At 48.4% G+C, this 17,739-nt stretch overlaps 1 protein-coding gene across 2 annotated transcripts in view; it reads left to right on the plus strand.

Annotated features, from left to right (window-relative positions):
- ARHGEF9 (Cdc42 guanine nucleotide exchange factor 9) overlaps nt 1-17,739 on the plus strand; it is a 221,650-nt gene that overhangs the window by 16,616 nt on the left and 187,295 nt on the right. For both annotated transcript variants that reach the window (XM_055817993.1, XM_055817994.1), the window contains exon 2: nt 11,193-13,927. In XM_055817993.1, the coding sequence (XP_055673968.1) occupies nt 11,261-13,927 (2,667 nt within the window). In that variant the 5' untranslated portion in view covers nt 11,193-11,260. The remainder of the gene's footprint in view (nt 1-11,192; nt 13,928-17,739) is intronic.

The following is a 17,739-nucleotide window of genomic DNA, read 5'->3' on the forward strand; positions in this document are numbered from 1 at the left end:
AAGGATGGCAGCCAGCAGCGTGATGTTGTCCATCTGACATTAATGGGGCGTGTATGGGTGTAGACCCCTGAATCTGCCTGTACTGATGCCTTTTAGCTCATCACTGTGGTATTAGAGTACCTGCATCTGCTACTGGATGGTAATTAAATGTTCTTATATATAATTAACTACTTTCAACTGACTGCTGAACAGCTTAACTACATGTAACAGCAGATATTTCTGTATTATAATGGCAGCTGTTGGTGCCAAATACCTGAGAAGATGGGGGAAACAGCTATTGTGCATCAAAACATAACCTTGTTGTGGAAGGTGACTACTTTCTCAGGCTCCCTCATTTTGTTGGGGATCCCTGTGCATCCTGGGTGTCAACAATGAAAGTATCCTTTTGGATCTGTTCAGTACACACCTTAGTTTTATTTTCTGAAGAGCAAAATAATTCAGAATTGCAAAAAAGGGTGTATGAAAATATGAAGGAGCATGCAAGGGGTAGTGCTACCACAAACACAATGTCAGTTAAATGGGCAAAGGGTGATTCTCATCTGCAATTCATGGGTCTGCTGCCTGAGTCTGCAGGAACATTCAGCAACAGGTACAGTGCCAAAGCCTTCTGGGCTCTGTGCAGGGCCTTGCTCTGAAATTCAGCTTCAGGAGGAGCTAATCTGTTGGCATCTTCATCTTTTGATTCCAATTAACGTGGGCTTTTATACCTCTGTGTTTTCTTCTTGAGTTTCTCCTGCTCAGCTTTGTGTGAGGAGCTAGATGATGGTGCTCTCCCCTTTTCTGTGCAGGTGCTGCATATATAAAGCTGTTGCTGGCTTGGTGGAAGGTTTTAGGGCTCAGTGTGATGCAGAGCCAAGTGCTGGTACCCCCGTAAGCGGCCTGGCACGTCTCTGCACCGTCACACCATTTCATCAGGCCCACCAAGCCCCGAGTGCGTGTGGCGAGCTGGTCACTGCCCTGGCAGCACCAGCACAAGTCCAGTTTTATCTGACAGATGCAGTTGAGCAACGCTGTCTCTCCCTTGGCCGCAGGCAAGATGAATCTCCTGCTCTAATTTCATTGTGTTTAGCCATTGCACAAACTAAAGCTCCCTGAAATGGGAAGGAAGTAATGTTTAAATTATACATGAGTGAACTGATTTACTCAAACCGAAGTTTTGAGTTCCGTCCGTATGAGTACAGGGATGGAGCTATCTGTCTGTGCATCCGTCCGTCTGCCCAGTGAGTACTGAATTAACAGAAACACAAATGCAGATCCAGTACTGTAAAAGCTTTGGCTTAAACCAGTGAAAACTGTGTGGGGCAGATGTGTGGCAGCATGTGTTTGCTGGGTGTTAACTTGTCTGGTAGGTTGCCCTTGGTGCTGGAGTGAGACATTGCTGTGGATTCCCTTCTGCCACTGTTTCGGTAAGGTCTGTCCACTCCCAGCTGAAAAGGGAATCAAACTGCTCTCCTGTCTGCCTCCTGCCACTGTTTCGGTAAGGTCTGTCCACTCCCAGCTGAAAAGGGAATCAAACTGCTCTCCTGTCTGCCTCCTGCTCCTAATGAGGGAGTTTAATTTCCTGCATAACGTATTTTGCAGAGCATGTAAAGTGCTGGTTAAATTCTATGGTTGCTTCCTATGGGCACTCGCTCAGCGCTCCTCGGGGAGCCCAGCACCGGAAAGCCATAACTGGCGCTTGCTAATGGTCTGGAGATCCCTTTTGCAGATGTTTCACCCGGGTCTCTTCTCTGTGCTCCTTCCACCTCTATTTAAAAAAATTAATATGCAAGCTGCAGTACTGCTGCGCATGGCCCAAGCACAGCAGCAAACCGTCCTTCTTGTCCCGTAAACAGGAGATGCTGAATTTTTGTAAGGGCTGCAGCAGTTCATGCTGCGGATGGCTGTGAGCTGGGGATCTGCTGCAAGGGTCTGCCAGGTGGGCAGGGGCTCGGGCGTGGGTGCTCCTGCCTGCATCCTCTGGGTGTGCGCTGTGGAAGCGGGAGTGCAGCTTTGCGGTTGGTCCTGCGAAGCGGCACTGAGGCAGGGCGAAACGTCTGTGGAGACGTAAACAGAAACGGGGAGAAGTCATGATTCTCTCCCTATTTATTTGACCTAAACACACTGAAGTAACTGTACCCTCATGAAAGAGATAATTTCCTGATGCTGGAGAGCTTAACATCTGTTTCCTCCCATTTTTTTTCGGTGGTAGAACATGGTAACGGAAGAACTGGCGGGGTTTTCTTTCCTCTTTTTCTTTTGTATAGCAAGAGGCGCTGCATGCTTGGGCTAAATGCGCTCTCCGAGAGCAGACAGGTTTCTCTCAAGGGTTATATGATCATTTGTTCTCTATTTTCTCTCCTTCCTGCCTCCCCCCGCCCCTCCTGGAGAGGAGCGGATACACCGAAGCCCAGGCAGGACTTCCTTAGCTCAGCCATGCCTTCTGGCAGGCTGCGCCGCGTGCCCTCTCCCCATCACCCCCCTTCCCCGAAAAACAATGGCCAAAGGCTCCTTCTTGTTTGTTATTTTGGATCCCGCAGAGGAAGAGCTGAGTGGAAGATCGTGTCCCTAGGGGCCCTCGGTGCATTCCAGCTCCAGCTGCCGCCTTGCAAGGCTGCCGGTGCCTTTGCTGCGCCATCCCCAGGCCTTTAGCACAAATCAGCAGCACTGTGTGGTGCTGGGGGTGGCTGATGGGTTTTGAAGCAAATTTAGCGTGGCCGAAAGGTGAGAGAAGGGGATGGAGAGCCTCGGAGGAGTATCTGGAGTCATTGCTCTGCGGCAAGAACAGATCCCATCCTTTGAACATCCAGCACAGCACAGGTAGTTGTGGTTGCCAAGAGGAGCTGGGCTTTAGTGTCAAGTATTTCTGACGTGGCTTGAGCCCCCTTGTTATGCTACTAGTATGTTCTTAGTAGTTGGGGTGTAGTGAGCCTCAGACCTCCCGTCTCCATGGCTCCAAAACCATAGAGGTCAACGTCGGGTCTCTCCAGGTGCTTTCTGCCAGAGGCTCTGTGGTGGGGAGCACATTTCTCACGTGTGATCCTGTCTGGGCAGCCCTAGGGGCTGCTGCACCACCAATTTCCTCTTTGATCTCTTCAAAGGCTTGTTGCTCTTCAGGGCCCCAGCCAAAATAGTTCTTTCAGGTCACTTGATAAGAGGGGATTTACAAGTTGACTGTAACCTGGAATATGCATTCTCCAGAATCCCACAATGCCCAGGGATCATAGAATTGTATAATGGCTTGGGTTGAAAGGGACCTTAAAGACCATCTAGTTCCAACCCCCTGCCATGGGCAGGGACACCTTCCTCTGGACCAGGTTGCTCCCAGCCCCATCCAGCCTGGCCTTGGACACCGCCAGGGATGGGGCACCCACAGCTGCTCTGGGCAGCCTGGGCCGGTGTCTCACCACCCTCATGGTGAAGAATTTCTGCCTTGTATCTGATGCAAATCGACCCTCTTTCAGTTTGAAGCTGTTGCACCTTGTACTGTCACTACAGGCCTTTGTAGAAAGTCCCTCCCCAGCTTTCTTGTCAGCCCCTTTATGTACTGGCAGGCTGCTTTATGGTCTGCCTGGAGCCTTCTCTTCTCCAGGCTGAACCACCCCAACTCTCCCAGCCTGTCTTCCTGGGAGAGGTGCTCCAGCGCTCTGATCACCTTCATGGCCTCCTCTGGACTCGCTCCAACAGGTCTGTGTCCTTCTCATGTTGGGGGCCCCAGAGCTGGATGCAGCACTGCAGGTGGGGTCTCAGGAGAGCAGAGCAGAGGGTGGAGAATCACCTCCTCACCCTGCTGGCCACGCTGCTTTTGATGCAGCCCAGATCTGGTTGGCTTTCTGGGCTGCATGTGCATGTTGCTGGGTCACATTGAGCTTCTCATCCACCAACATCCCCAAGCCCTTCTCCTCAGTCCATTCTCCACCCAGCCTGTCTTTGTGCTTGGGATTGCCCCAACCCATGTGCAGGACCTTGCACTTGGCCTTGTTGAACTTCATGAGGTTCACATGAGCCCGCTCCAGCGAGTCAAGGTCCCTCTGGATGCCATCCCTGCCCTCTGGGGTGTTGACCGCACCACTCAGCTTGGTGTCGTTGGCAAACTTGCTGAGGGTGCACTCAACCCCACTGTCCATGTTGCTGACAAAGCTGTTAAATAGCACTGGTGCCAGTGCTGACCCCTGAGGAGCACCACTTTTCTCCACTTGAACTTTGAGCCCTTGACCGCAACCCTTTGAGTGTGACCATCCCGCCTATTCCTTACCCACTGAGTGGTCCATCCATCAAATCCATGTCTCTCCAATTTAGAGACAAGGATGTCATGTGGAACAGTGTCAAATACTTTGCACAAGTCCAGGTAGATGATGTCAGTTGCTCTTTATCCACCAACACCGTAACCCCATTGTAGAGGGCCACCAAGTCTGTCAGGCACGATTTGCCCTTAGTGAAGCCATGTGGGCTGTCACCAGTCACCTCCTTATTTTCCATGTGCCTTAGCATAGTTCCAAGGAGGGTCTGCTCCATGATCTCTCCAGGCACGAGGGTGAGGCTGACTAGCCTGTATGGATACCTAGGTTTTGTTTTGTTGATGGTTGGGGACATGGGTGTTACCTTATTGAGCACATCTTTTGGGATGTACACCCCACCACCCAGAGATCAATCACCTTGGAGCATGATGATGTTGGAGGATTATTCCAGTGAGGATGTGGCAGTGTTAGGTTTACACTTGGACTCAGTGATCTTAAAAGTCTTTTCCAACCTAAATGATTCTATGTTTCTGTCATTCTGTGTTCTCATGTGGCATTCCCAATTAGTTGTTTAACCTTATGAACAATAATAAAAACCATTCTCACAGTGTGCGCTGGTACGAGCAGTCCGATTACACCAGGATATGCAAGGAACTGAAAGGCTGTTACAGCAAGGCTATAAAGACCTGTCTGGAGGAGGGGAAGGGGTAGGTTCTATTCTTACCTGCCTCCACAAAGTGTGTTTTGGCAGAAAAGGGGGTAATTGCTGACTTTCTCTATGAGATGGTTCTCAAGAGTACTGGGACAGCAGCAGGCTGGGACCCAAATACTAGGTTAGGCTCAAGGCCAGTGCTTTGACTGTAGCTCTCTCAGGCAAAGCAAAACAGAGTGATAGACAACAAAACAAACAGCAAAAATTGAGAAGTCGTTAACAATTCTTGGAGTTTATTGTACAAAAAAAGGGATCAAGTACTGGAATGTGTGAGGAAATAATGTATGTCAACTTCCAAAGTAAATATGCCAGCACCACGATCCACTGCAACCAACCAAGTAGCTGCACAGGTGGAACAGCTAGCTGTGCCATCTAGCACGCCCCAGTCACATCTGTTATTATCCTGAGCGACTTGAGCTCCGTGGTGGGTGCCAGGAGGGCCATGGTTAACCCTGGTAGGCTGCTGAGCAACACATGGCTGCTTGCTCCCGGCCCGGCAACCCCCAGCCCCCAGCGGTATGGGGGAAGCAGAAAAGAAGAATGAAAGCAAGAAGACTTGGGGTTTGGGATAAAGATTGTTTAATAAACAGAGGAGAAGTGGAAGAAGAGGGAAAGAAAACAGAACAAGCAATGGGAAGGCAATCCCTCACCACCTCCCACAGGTAAAGTGGTGCCTGGCCAGTTCCTGAGCAAAAGATGGCTAGCCTCTCTAAACCCCCTTCTTCCTTTTTATTGCTGAGTATGGCATTATATGGCATGAAATATCTCTCTGGTTAGTTCGGATCATCTCCCTGGTTGTGCACCTCCAGTCTATTCACTGAGCGGGCAGAGCGAGAAACAGAGGTGGCTTTGACACTGTGCAAGCACTGCTCAGCAATACCTAAACTATTAGTATTACCAGCACTGTTTTGATCACAAATCAAAAACACTGCACCATACAAGCTGCTATGAATAAAATTAACTCCATTCCAGCCAGTCCCAGTACACTGGGAAAGAGGTAGTTCTGCCCACCCCAGCCCTTTCCTCCTGCCGTGTGGCTTGTGTGTTCCTGTGGCTCCTTGGGTGAAACCCAAAGTCAACGTTCCTTCTGTTTTGTTGTTTTCTCCTCTAGCTCTGCTCACACCCATAAATGCTCCCCTTGATGGGAGGCCAGGCAAGCAAAGCTCCAGCTGCAGTGACAGGAGCAGCCGGTGGCAGCGGGGAGCTGTGCTGGGCTGGGATATTCCCCGGCCTCGCTGCCTGCCTGGCTGGAGGCTCGAGCACTCCCTTGTCAGTCTGCTCTGCTAAAGAAAATTGCCTCCTGGTCAGAGGTCTGATGCCAAAGCGGTGCAAAACAAGCTTGGATTTATAGCTGTGTACTGCGTCTGAGTGTGGGTGAAATTATTCCTCTGCAAAGATGTTTCCCAAAACATCTGTGTTCCCTGAAATTTGCCTCTGAGGGGTTGTGGTTCAGTTGTGTTTTAATGTTCCTGTGGCTGCGAGGGGCCTTCCAAAATACTGAAGCCTGTGAACTCCACTGTAGGTCCCCTTTTGTGACAGAGGTCCCAACTGTCCAGCATTTTTGGTGTTTTTTCTAGGTAGGGGCAGCTTTACAGCACTAAATATTTTAAAAAAACCCAAAGTTTGGCTAGTTGCCTGAAAACTGCAGTGATCTGAGGTAGCTTTCAGGAACTGTGAGGTGCGAGCCTTGCAAACAGCCTGAACTGTGTGGTGTTACAGGAATGGTTTCTTTCCATCATTGTGACCTCTTGAGAAAGCTCATCTCAGGCTGGATGAGACCTTCCTTGCTAGCGGGTCTTGCTACCCCGTTGCCTTTGGTAGGCACGTGGACACCCTTATTTTGCTATGGTTGTGGATAAGTCTTGTAAACTTACCAGGGGCCAGTGCAGAAGAACAAGGCTGCCCAAGGAAAGCGTCCATCCCTGAGTGGTGGCTTGTGACAGCCCCAATTGCTGGGGCCTGCTTCAGTGTCCTTAACAGTCTGTGAGAACGGTTGACTTCAGTGGTGTTACCTGGGCCCGTGGTGTTATTTCTGCTCTTGTATCTGTCTGCTCAATGACACTTAAAAGGAGCAAAATTGCTATTACTCCCACCTGTGTCATTCAAGAAGAGCCTTGTTGCCAAGGAAATGTTACGCAATCATGAATGAGATACAAAGTACCTAGTTCTTTCTTAAAGATTTAGATAATGCAAGAAAAATGGAAAGAATTTGGAGGGGGGATCATGACCATAGATACTGATGTTTGTGTAACACAGCTGGTGCCATATGCTTGGGATTTTGTGCAATCCTAACTTATTTGTCCACCTCCGTGACCTGGGAAGGGAAGGGAAGGTGAATTTTCCGAATGAAGCGCTGCTGCTTGTGGGACAAGAAGAATAACAGGGTCTTGTACAGAGGGCAGGGTAGGGACCAGTGTAGCTCCTGTAAGTTGGAGCAGTTTTCAATGTATGATTGATAGCTGTGGTTTTATGAAACCATTTTCCTTGCCCTGTGCGGTGTTGTGTGTTTTGTAGACCAAATGCACCAGCCACAGCCACCTGGCTGAGCCACCCGCCTGGGCATGAGGTATTTCAGAGGGCAGTGGAAGAGGTGTAAGGTAATTGCATTACCTCATGTTTTCTGTGGTTAAAAGTCCCGCACACCGGAACAGTAGTTGCAGCTTAGCTGCTAGGTGGTAACTTGCTATGACTTGATATCTGCAACTGCGCCTGCAGCCCAAGGAGAGGAAAAATAAGAAGGCGGTTGACTAACTGTTGTAGTTTTCTGGCTAATAGGTGTTCTCAAAAATATGTTCAGTGTTTTTTCAAAAAATCCTTCTCTGGCACCCCAGAAAGATGAGTGATGGTTCATCAGATACTCTCACAGCCGTTCTTCATGCTCAGATTTTATTTTGTCATTATGGGCCTAATGCCCCTGAGCTTGTGTGGTTTGGTTGATAAAGCCATCTTTTCTCTATTTGGCTTATTTGTAGCATTGGTTTCCCACAAGCATGCTGCTGTTGTGTGTTTGCACAGTGGTGGACACTTGATGTCAGCGGCTGTATCAGCTGATGGAGCATAGCAGATTTTGGCACCCAGTCGGGGAAGGCTGAGTGAAGCCGGCTGAAATTTGTTCAAACGCAGAGAGTTTGCCCAGGTGCTGGGAGGCTTTGCTGTGGGTGAGGCAGTGCCAGTCCTCGGGCTGGAGCTGTTTCGGGTGACAGTGCTGGGACCGTGGGCACTAACGAAGCTATGCCATGGTGGGTTGGCTCTGCCAAGGTTAGCCAGTGATTTCAGTGTGTGCGGTCCTGCAGGCTTAATTCGTGTGAATTAGACCATAACAAGGTGCTTTTCTCACACTGAGTATTTGCTAGCAGTCAGTCAAAAGGCCTTTTAAGCAGCATGCCTGTGTCCTGCTATTCCATTTATCCCTCGGGGGAGCTTTGTGAAAGTAGCCATGATGGTTTCAGAGAGCAGGAGAGGTTTGCTGAGGATGCAGTGGGAGGGAAGGTGGAGAGGAGCCACCAAGCACTGCGCCCCTGCCTGCTTACAGTGCTCAGGTCTGGCTTCGTGGTGGTGGCTCTAATTTATGTCCAGTTTAAAGCTGCTTTAAAAAGAAAATTAATTTATTTTTTTTTTAATTTTAAAGCCACCCCTGTGCCCTGAGTTTCTGGGTTGCGCTGCTTCTCTGGGTAGGATCTGTCTCCTGTTACAGGCTCTTTTGCTTAACACATGAGAAACAGCCTCCCTCCCCTCTCTGCTAGCATCCTTCGCAGACAAGCCTGTCGCCTTTGAATCTTCTTTCCTCATGCAGGATCCACCCAGCCAAAACCAATAAAACATAAAACCGGAAAGAGAAAACAAAAAAAACTGGGACCTTTTGTGATTTTTGTCTTTTGCTGCCAGTTGGCCGCACAACTTGAAACTACTCAACTGCTCTTTTTTTTTCTTCTTTTTTTTCCATTCATTCAAATGTGTTACTCTTTAAGTTGCAGCAGGGATGTCTATGAACAACTTGCAGACCCAGAGCAACAGCCTGGGGACTGAGGAGCTGGTCTCCTCCTTGAGGATGTCCTCCAGATGGAGGAGCAGCCCTGCTAAACCCGTGGGTTTTGGGGGACAGAAGCTTTCTGTGGTCTCCATATGGACCCTGGGGCAGCACAACTCCCGTGCCTATTTGTGCTACAGGGTGTGAGCGGTGGCAGGCGGTGCCGAGGCCCTGTGGTCTTTGCCTGGGGAAGGAGGCTCTCTGGAAGTCGTCGTGGCGAGTACGGAAGGCAGTGGGGCTGCGTACAGAGGTGGCCGAAGCCGAGCGAGGCGGCGTGGGTGGTGGGTAGCTGTGGTGCAGCAGGGCTGCGTGGGGGTGCACCTGGCGAGGGGTGGGTGCCGGGGGCCGCCTGCCACCAGGCTGCCTGGCGCTGGGCTCGGCCGGCTCCACAGTGGCTGTGCCGTGGCCCAGAGCGGGGCAGCAGTGGCGCCGGCCCCACCTCTCTGGAAATGTGTTTAAGAAAGGGCAAGAACATCAGAGAGGTGTGAGGGGGGATAAAGACCACAGTGAGAAATGGTGCTGTGAAACCTGAGGTCAGTGAAGATGGAGGGGGAGGAGGTGCTGGAGCAGGGGGATATTCTCTGACAGGACTCATGGCCTGTGGAGGCCTCACACAGGAGCAGGTTCTCCTGACAGGAATCATGGCCTGTGGAGGCCCCATACAGGAGCAAATTCTGACAGGAATCATGGCTTGTGGAGCTTCCACACAGGAACAGGGAGGTGTTCCCTGACAGGAATCATGGCCTGTGGAGGCCTCACACAGGAGCAGGTTCTCCTGACAGGAATCATGGCCTGTGGAGTGACCACACAGGAGCAGGTTCTCCTGACAGGAATCATGGCCTGTGGAGGCCCCATACAGGAGCAAATTCTGACAGGAATCATGGCTTGTGGAGCTTCCACACAGGAACAGGGAGGTGTTCCCTGACAGGACTCATGGCCTGTGGAGGCCTCACACAGGAGCAGGTTCTCCTGACAGGAATCATGGCCTGTGGAGTGACCACACAGGAGCAGGTTCTCCTGACAGGAATCATGGCCTGTGGAGGCCCCATACAGGAGCAAATTCTGACAGGAATCATGGCTTGTGGAGCTTCCACACAGGAACAGGGAGGTGTTCCCTGACAGGACTCATGGCCTGTGGAGGCCTCACACAGGAGCAGGTTCTCCTGACAGGAATCATGGCCTGTGGAGCGACCACACAGGAGCAGGGGAATGTTCCCTGACAGGAATCACAGGCCTGTGAAGGCCTCACACAGAAGCATGGGAAAAGCATGAGGAGAAGGGAGCGGCAGAGAGGAACTGTTATGCCCTGACCATACCTCTCCCAATTCCCCCTCCCCGTGTGCCCCTTGGAGGGAGGTAGAGCCATCAGGAATGAAGGAGGGAAGTTGAGCCATGGAAAAAAAGGGGTGGGTGGGAATAAGGTGGTGTGTTAGTTTTATCCTTGTTTTTCCTTATCCAAATCAGTTTTAATCGGCAATAAATCAAATTAGTTTTCCCAAAGTTTTGAATGTGACAGTAATTGGTAAGGGACCTCCATATCTTTTTATCAACCTATAACCTTTTTCATCTCATTTTTTCCTCCTGTCCTATTTGGGGAGGGGGAGTGATAGTGTGGTGGAGTGGTCACCTGGCAGCTGGCCACAATCACCATGGTTTCCGTTGTTGTTGCCTATAAGGTACTTAGAGTAGTTTTAATTCTGTTCACTTAGGGTTGGATACTCTGTGAGTTTTCTGAAACCGTAGCATTTCAGAATTGCATTGGTTCCAGGAAAAGGCTCATCCTGACTTTTCTTTGAATGCCTGCCTAAAGAGAGACTGAACTCCTTGGGAGTATGTTGCCGGTTCCTGTCAGATGGGGCTGGTGAATATGACAGTGACATGTGCAGGGATGCTTTACTGTAATTTCCTCTTTTCCTTTCTGTCATGTACTCTGATGTATTTAGAGTCCTAGTGGTCTGCAAAACAAATATGTGATTTATGGTATTCTGCGTATACTTTGTGGTAACTATTAATGCAGGAAATTTATTTTGTGGTCACTAAGTCTTCAGTCATTTAAATCAGATTTAAGTTGCTTTAAAATTTATATGGTTTGGGAGAAAAATTTTAGCCTCACTGAAATCAATGGCAAAACTGCCACTGCCACTGGGGTAAGAGTTGCCCTGTGATGCTTTAACAAATGTGTCTCCTAAAAAACCTTCTGCTTCTAATTGCATTCCTTTGTTCTTTTTTCCTTAAGTCTTGTGAAGAAAACAATCTGAAGACAATGCATCTGTGACCCCTGATACCAGCTTGCAAGCCAGGGCGATGGAAGTTATAGAGGGTCGCCAGCATACTGGTCCCGTGATAGCTCCCAATGGGTATGCAAACAAGATGTTCCAAGCAAACATGGAGGAAGGGAGTGGTGATGGGTTGGAGGTCTGTGGTGCTGAGCACTGCACCTCCAGCAATGCAAACCCGAATGAACAGGGGGAAGCACCCAGGTATAAGAAGACGACCAAGGGCAACCGGATCTGGAATTTTGTTAGACGAAGGAAAGGACTGTCTGCGAATAAAGGAAGACCCCAGTCCATGATTCTACTGGGAGTCACCTCTGAGGTCTCAGAGCTAAAAAAACCATCCTTCATGGACAGGGTAAGGCCATTAAAAAAGGGAAGAACCTCCAAGATGCCTAAGAATGTGGATTTGAGAGCATCTGGAGGCCAGGTTGCTTGTGACCCTGAGGAGGACCATCATGTGTGTGGGCAAAGAGCTGTCTACAGGGTTAAGAAACTGGGTGACAGTCGGAGGCCCTCCCGCCACTCATATGCGGGGTACATTGATGATTTGGATTCTTCTTTTGAAGACATAGATCTGAATATCAGCATTCCTGAAATTGATGCCAATGAAGGTAAATGTCTCAGGGATATTAGTGTCAGATTACACAGTGAAGATAATGATAGTAACTGCCACAGAATACCAGCTAGAAGGAGCGAGTCTTTGAATTTTGAAAACTTTAAGAACCCTGCAATTACAGAAGGGGACAATCAAAAGAGGTGTACTGTGCTCCCACAGGAGAGCAGAAGAGGAAGAAGCTCTGATGTCTGGAGCTATCTGAAAGGAATTTCATTAACTAGCAAAGATAATTCAAAGCTTCCAGATCAAAGGGCTGAAACCAATTTCCAGAACTTAGAAAATACAACTGATCATTCTGCTTCTTATTTTGACTTTGATACGAGATGTGAGGAGAATCTCAGCCAGCGGAAAAAATCAAACAGTGCAACCAAAGCCACTCACTTTGGGGGTGTTGTGAGATTCTTGACCAGTGTGGCTGAGGCAGCTCGGAGGCTGCGAGGCTCCTCAAGGGCATTTTCACCTGATGAGAAAAGGCCTCAGCGGAGTTTCCGAAGCTGGAGACAGGATGTTACCTCCCACAAAGAGGGCTTGGTTATCGAGAATGAGAGTACAAGGCCCTTCTGCACGGTGGGTGCATGTCTGCAGTCCCCAGATTCAGGCACATGGGATAATCTGAGCTTTGAGAGTTTGGTGGGGAAGGAGCCCATGCAGCATTGCAAAACCACAGAAGTGACACAAGACATTGGTTCCTCTGCCCTGGGCAGCGAGAATGATAGACTTAATGAAACATCACATTCTCCCTTTGGGCCAGAACCCTCCATTTCCCACCTACCAGAGCTTGCAGATGACTCTTTCACTGAGCTAAATACTAGAGACACCTCTGAGGATCTGATCAATGACTTTCCACAGGCGACTCTGACTAAACAGATTCAGGACTCAGGCAGTACTCCAGAGAAGACACAGGTCGTAGGTGGAGACCTGCCACGTACTCAAGGTCTTCCCGTGAATAATCTGGATACTGTGGACCTGGGCCATTCTTCAGCTGTGGATGGTGACTTCTCTTCAGTGACCGAGGCTCTGATCCACCTTCCACAGACATCGCTTACTAAACTTGATACCGAGGATGTGGCTTATGCTCCAGTGGTTGCTAAAGATGTGGATCCATCTCTGGCAGTGGCTCAGGAGCTTTCAAAGACAGAACTGGATATGCAGGACTTGAGAAATCCTGAGCTGCCTTTGCAAGACTTGTCTAGAGGTGAGCTGGCGATTCAGGACTCAGGCAGTACTCTGGAGAAGACACAGGTTGTGGGCAAGGACCTGCCATGTTCTCAAGATCTTCCTGTGGATAATTTGGATAGTGTGGACTTGGGCCATTCTCCAGCTGCCAATGGCAACTCTTCTGCAGTGACTGAGGCTCTGATCCACCTTCCACAGGCATTGCTGACTAAACTTGATACTGAGGACGTGGCTTATGCTCCAGTGGTTGCTAAAGACATGGATCTGTTTCCAGCAGTGGCTCAGGAGCTTTCAAAGACAGAACTGGATATGCAGGACTTGAGAAATCCTGAGCTGCCTTTGCAAGACTTGTCTAGAGGTGAGCTGGTGATTCAGGACTCAGGCAGTACTCTGGAGAAGACACAGGTTGTGGGCAAGGACCTGCCATGTTCTCAAGATCTTCCTGTGGATAATTTGGATAGTGTGGACTTGGGCCATTCTCCAGCTGCCAATGGTGACTCTTCTGCAGTGACTGAGGCTCTGATCCACCTTCCACAGACAACCTTGACTGAAGAGATGCAAGACACTGGCAGTACTCTGGAGAAGACAGAGGTCATGGACAGGAACCTGCCATGTTCTCAAGGTATTCCTGTGAATAATCTAAGTGCTGTCGACCTGGACTGTTCTCCAGTTGCTGATGTTGACTTTTCTGTAGTGACTTTTTTAAAATGTTCAACAGTTAAAGGACAGGTTTTAGAGCGGACTGATTGCCGCATTAAAAAGCGTGGAACTACTTCATTTGTAGAACAAAACTCTGTAGAGATAATGGACAGAGTGGAACAGTTTAACTGTAATGACAAGTGCCGTCCGTTCCAAGTGCACGTCTCTAGAATCGTCTCCTCTGGACGGCTCAAAAATGGAAAGGTATGAGTAACTTTTGCTATAATGTTTTCAATAAGATGATGCTGTTATACATCTTAGGAAGACTGTTTGCACTTGAAAGCAATTTTATATATCTTTTATTGCGATTTTCAGTTAAGTAGGCCACCATGAATGATGGCAATAGTCACAGCTTGTGTATCTGTCCCAGAGGAGTCAGTTAACTGGCATATCCCTGAGCTATTAGTGTAAACCTCCAGAGTTGCTCCTCCTAAGACTCTCTGGCCATTTGTATCAGTGCCTCTAGAAGAGGGCTGTAGCATAAATTTGTGTATTTCTAGGCACTACCTTTAATTTTTTCCCTTTCTGCATTCAGTTCATTTGAAGTAGAAACTCGTAAGAAGAGTGCTTCTGACAAATTCAGAGTTTTGAAGTGTGCAGTGGACAAATGGCATTCAGCAATTGCACTATAGCCCTTGTGTTTTCTTACCTAAAAAAATAGTAGGGGTGGTGGTCATTGATTTTTATTAGGAATGCTGGTTACAACACAGTATCTAGAATACCAGTCAGAGTCCTGGCACAAAGCGCAAGAACAGGAGAAAAAAAAAAAAAGAAAAAAAGAAGGCCTGTGTCTTGTAGAGCTCATCAGATCATTTCTCTGGCAGCAATACATGAGCTCTCTCCCTCCCCCAAACCTGTCAGAAGTTGCGGGGCCTCAACAGCTTGGTGCTGAGCCTGTAGCAGAAAGCCTTGCTAAAGGGCTGCTGCATACATAATATGAGAGAAATGCCTTCTTGATGCGACTACATGCCAAGTGGGGGTCTGGTCAGAGCTGCCTTGCATCTGTCTCTAGACAAAATGACATAGCCTTTTGGGATGTTAGGTACCCAGCCCTAAGTGAAAGGTGGGCAGTGGTGGTGGCTCTGATTATGACATTCCTGTCTGTTACAAGCAAGACTTTCAAAGCCCTTATAATTGTCAGAACATTTAAGTGGACATTGCATTTTGGACTAGGTTCAGGGTATTACAAATCTGTCTTGTCTTGTCCAGCTTCATGCTAGGAAACCTCAGAAGTCCCATGGATAAGGAAGTTATACATGTGGGATGAGAAAAGGCCTCCTCATTAACTCTCAGCCCATCACTGTAGCACCTGCATGTGTATCTCTGTGTGGAGCAGAAATCTGTGAGCGGCAGCAGTCTTACCAGCTGTGCCAGGCTCATGTCACTCTGTGCCAGCTGTGCAATCAGTATAGGTTTGTGGACAAATGATGGTAGGACGCAGGGGGAAGCCCAGTTGTTTTCTTTTGGGTTCCTGCTGATCAGCTGAGGCTGAAATGATGACCTTTTTTTTTTTTTTTTTTTAAGGTGCCAGGTAGGGAAATTGGTTGATTTGTGAAGAGACGTTCTCCTTTCCTTTTGGGCTTAGAGAGACCAGAGGTGTTACAGAGGTGATGACATTGTTCACTGTTGGAAAGGGGGTCACTAACTTCTGAGCCAAGAGGGGAAGTGTTTGAAAATTGGCAGCAGATTAGAAATGCTGGGGGAAAAAAATCTGAACAGCTGACTTGCAGCTAAAATGAGCAGTACCATTGTTAGTTATTCCTGGATTTGTTTTTCTGCTCAATTTTGTGTAATACAAAAAAATAAAGACAGCTCACTGTAATTCCAGGCACTTACGAAGTAGAGTGAATAGTGGTTAGTCATTTCTTGTGGTCTCTAGAAGAAATGTTTCCAGGAGGAGCTTGAATGAGAGCGCTGTAGTTTGATATTCCTTCACAAGGACCAAGCTGAAAGTGTTCTGGGCAGGACCAAGATAACAGAGGCGTGGAAGGATTGAGTGGAGCAGAGCAAAATATTGGCACTCTTTTCCCAGAGCAGCCACATCTCTACTAGCTGAGGGCAATGTCTGCATGCCCAATCGCAGAGCTCTTAGGGCAAAATCTGAGCGCTTTCCCAGGTCAGCTGTGTGAACAGGAGATGCGGTAAGTCCCTGCTCAGCTGTTGCAGCTTACAAACATTACCAAGAAACTTAAATATGGTGCTTGAGATAACTGGACAGGAAACCTCCCCCGAGTTCCCATCGAGTGTGGCGATAGCAGTATGACCTCCTGACTGCCGTGGCTTCCGGCTTCACGGAAGGCCTGCTGCCTCACTAGGCAGAAAGCAGCAGTGGGATTGAAGGGAAAGCATACAGCATGCCCTGGTTTGTAAACACCGTCTGCATCCCAGAAGCTTGGACTAGAGGTTTAGAAATGGACAGCGCTATGGCAGCAGCTTCAAACCTAGAGCGGTCAAGAGTGAGGCTAAAGGAGGGATACTCCTGGATAGGAATGGACCTAGAGAGTCTCCCAGCAGCTCCAGTAACAAATGTCCTGAGATACCCAAGGGATTTGCTTGCCTATCTCTCATCAGGGAGCGGCACTCGGAAACGTTTTACCAAAAATAAACATGCAAGAGGAGTAACTTCAGCTTGAGCGTGACAGTAGCAGTGGACTCCAGCCTCTTATTGTTTTAGGGCTAAATCCATCTCTTTGCTGGCACCTGTTCCCCAGGACAGTTGTTGGCCCTCCTGCCTCCACTCCAGGCTGTTCCGCATTAGCTGAAGGATTTGTATTTCAAGTGAAATGCTCAAACACAAGTAGGGAGAGGTGTTGCCAGGACAGGGTGCCTTGCCTTGGTCAGCTGCTGTAAGCAAGTGTTCTGCCAGTTTTAAAGTGTGCTAGCACTAGCAGGAATAGCTCAAGCAAATATTTTCCAAACAACTATATGTTGTCACACAAAAAGCACAAAAGCGATGGTTCTCACTAAGGCTCCCTGCCTGAAACTCTTAGGAGATGGTATCAGAGACTGAGGCTGGTGTAGCACAAGGGATGCTGGAGCAGGTTTTAGGGGACCTGCACATTGGTCCTAGCAGTACAGCAAATCTGTTTAGCCGTGCTCTCCTGCAATTAATGCTCCTGTTTCTTGCTTTCCTAGTCTTGCCTTTTAAAATTTTAATATCTTCGAGCAGGGGCTGAGCGATGTTATAAGCAAGTAACAGCTCAACAGGATTTGATCTTAATGCTATAAAGGAAATAGCATTGCAGCAGCGTTTAATAAGAGCAGCTGTAGAAAGGTAGAAGGCCACTTGCTTCTCAAACTGTCCCCCGGCCTACTTGCTTTCAGACCCCATCTCAATTTCTCGTTTGTTCTGGGAACTTCAGAAACCGTGGAGATAAAAACATTTTGAGCAATTGAAACAACAGGAAAGGTCAAAATAGACTGTTAATGGGAAATGAATTACTGATCTCACCGTTCACACTGCTGCAATGCTGAAATGAAAGTGTCTTCCTTATTTTGAGAGATAGATATGAGAAATGAACTGAAAGATGATATGGAGGTTTTACTAGGTTTTGGACGGTTGCAAACTATAGAAGCTTCCATTTTTCATGTCCCCACTGAAGTGAATTATCTTCATCCCACCTCTGAAAACACCACAGCCTCCCAACAGGGAGAATGTTGCTGCAGGGAGTCAGGCATAGCCCCAGAAGTTGTATTTGACCACTTCCAGAAGTTTGAGATAATGCTTAGTTGGAAGGAAGCTTTGATACCACATAGACTACTTTGTGGTTCTGGCTTTTCCATTGGGGTTTCAAAATACCGACCTATTTCAAAATAGCCCTTGGACAGGGTTTGTAGGGGATTTGATGCCTCCTTTGGGAATTACGTGAGGAAAGGTTGCAAAGTACGCATCTGACTTCATATCTGAGGCATCAGCTTAGAGTTTTTGGAACCAGAAACTTGATTTGGGCTTGTTGCTGGCAGGGAGATCCTCTCTGCTCGTTTCAGGGGCATGCACAGGGACTGAGTGAGCACTG

The sequence above is a fragment of the Falco peregrinus genome, chromosome 13 (assembly GCF_023634155.1).
Source record: "Falco peregrinus isolate bFalPer1 chromosome 13, bFalPer1.pri, whole genome shotgun sequence".
Lineage (NCBI taxonomy): Eukaryota > Metazoa > Chordata > Aves > Falconiformes > Falconidae > Falco > Falco peregrinus.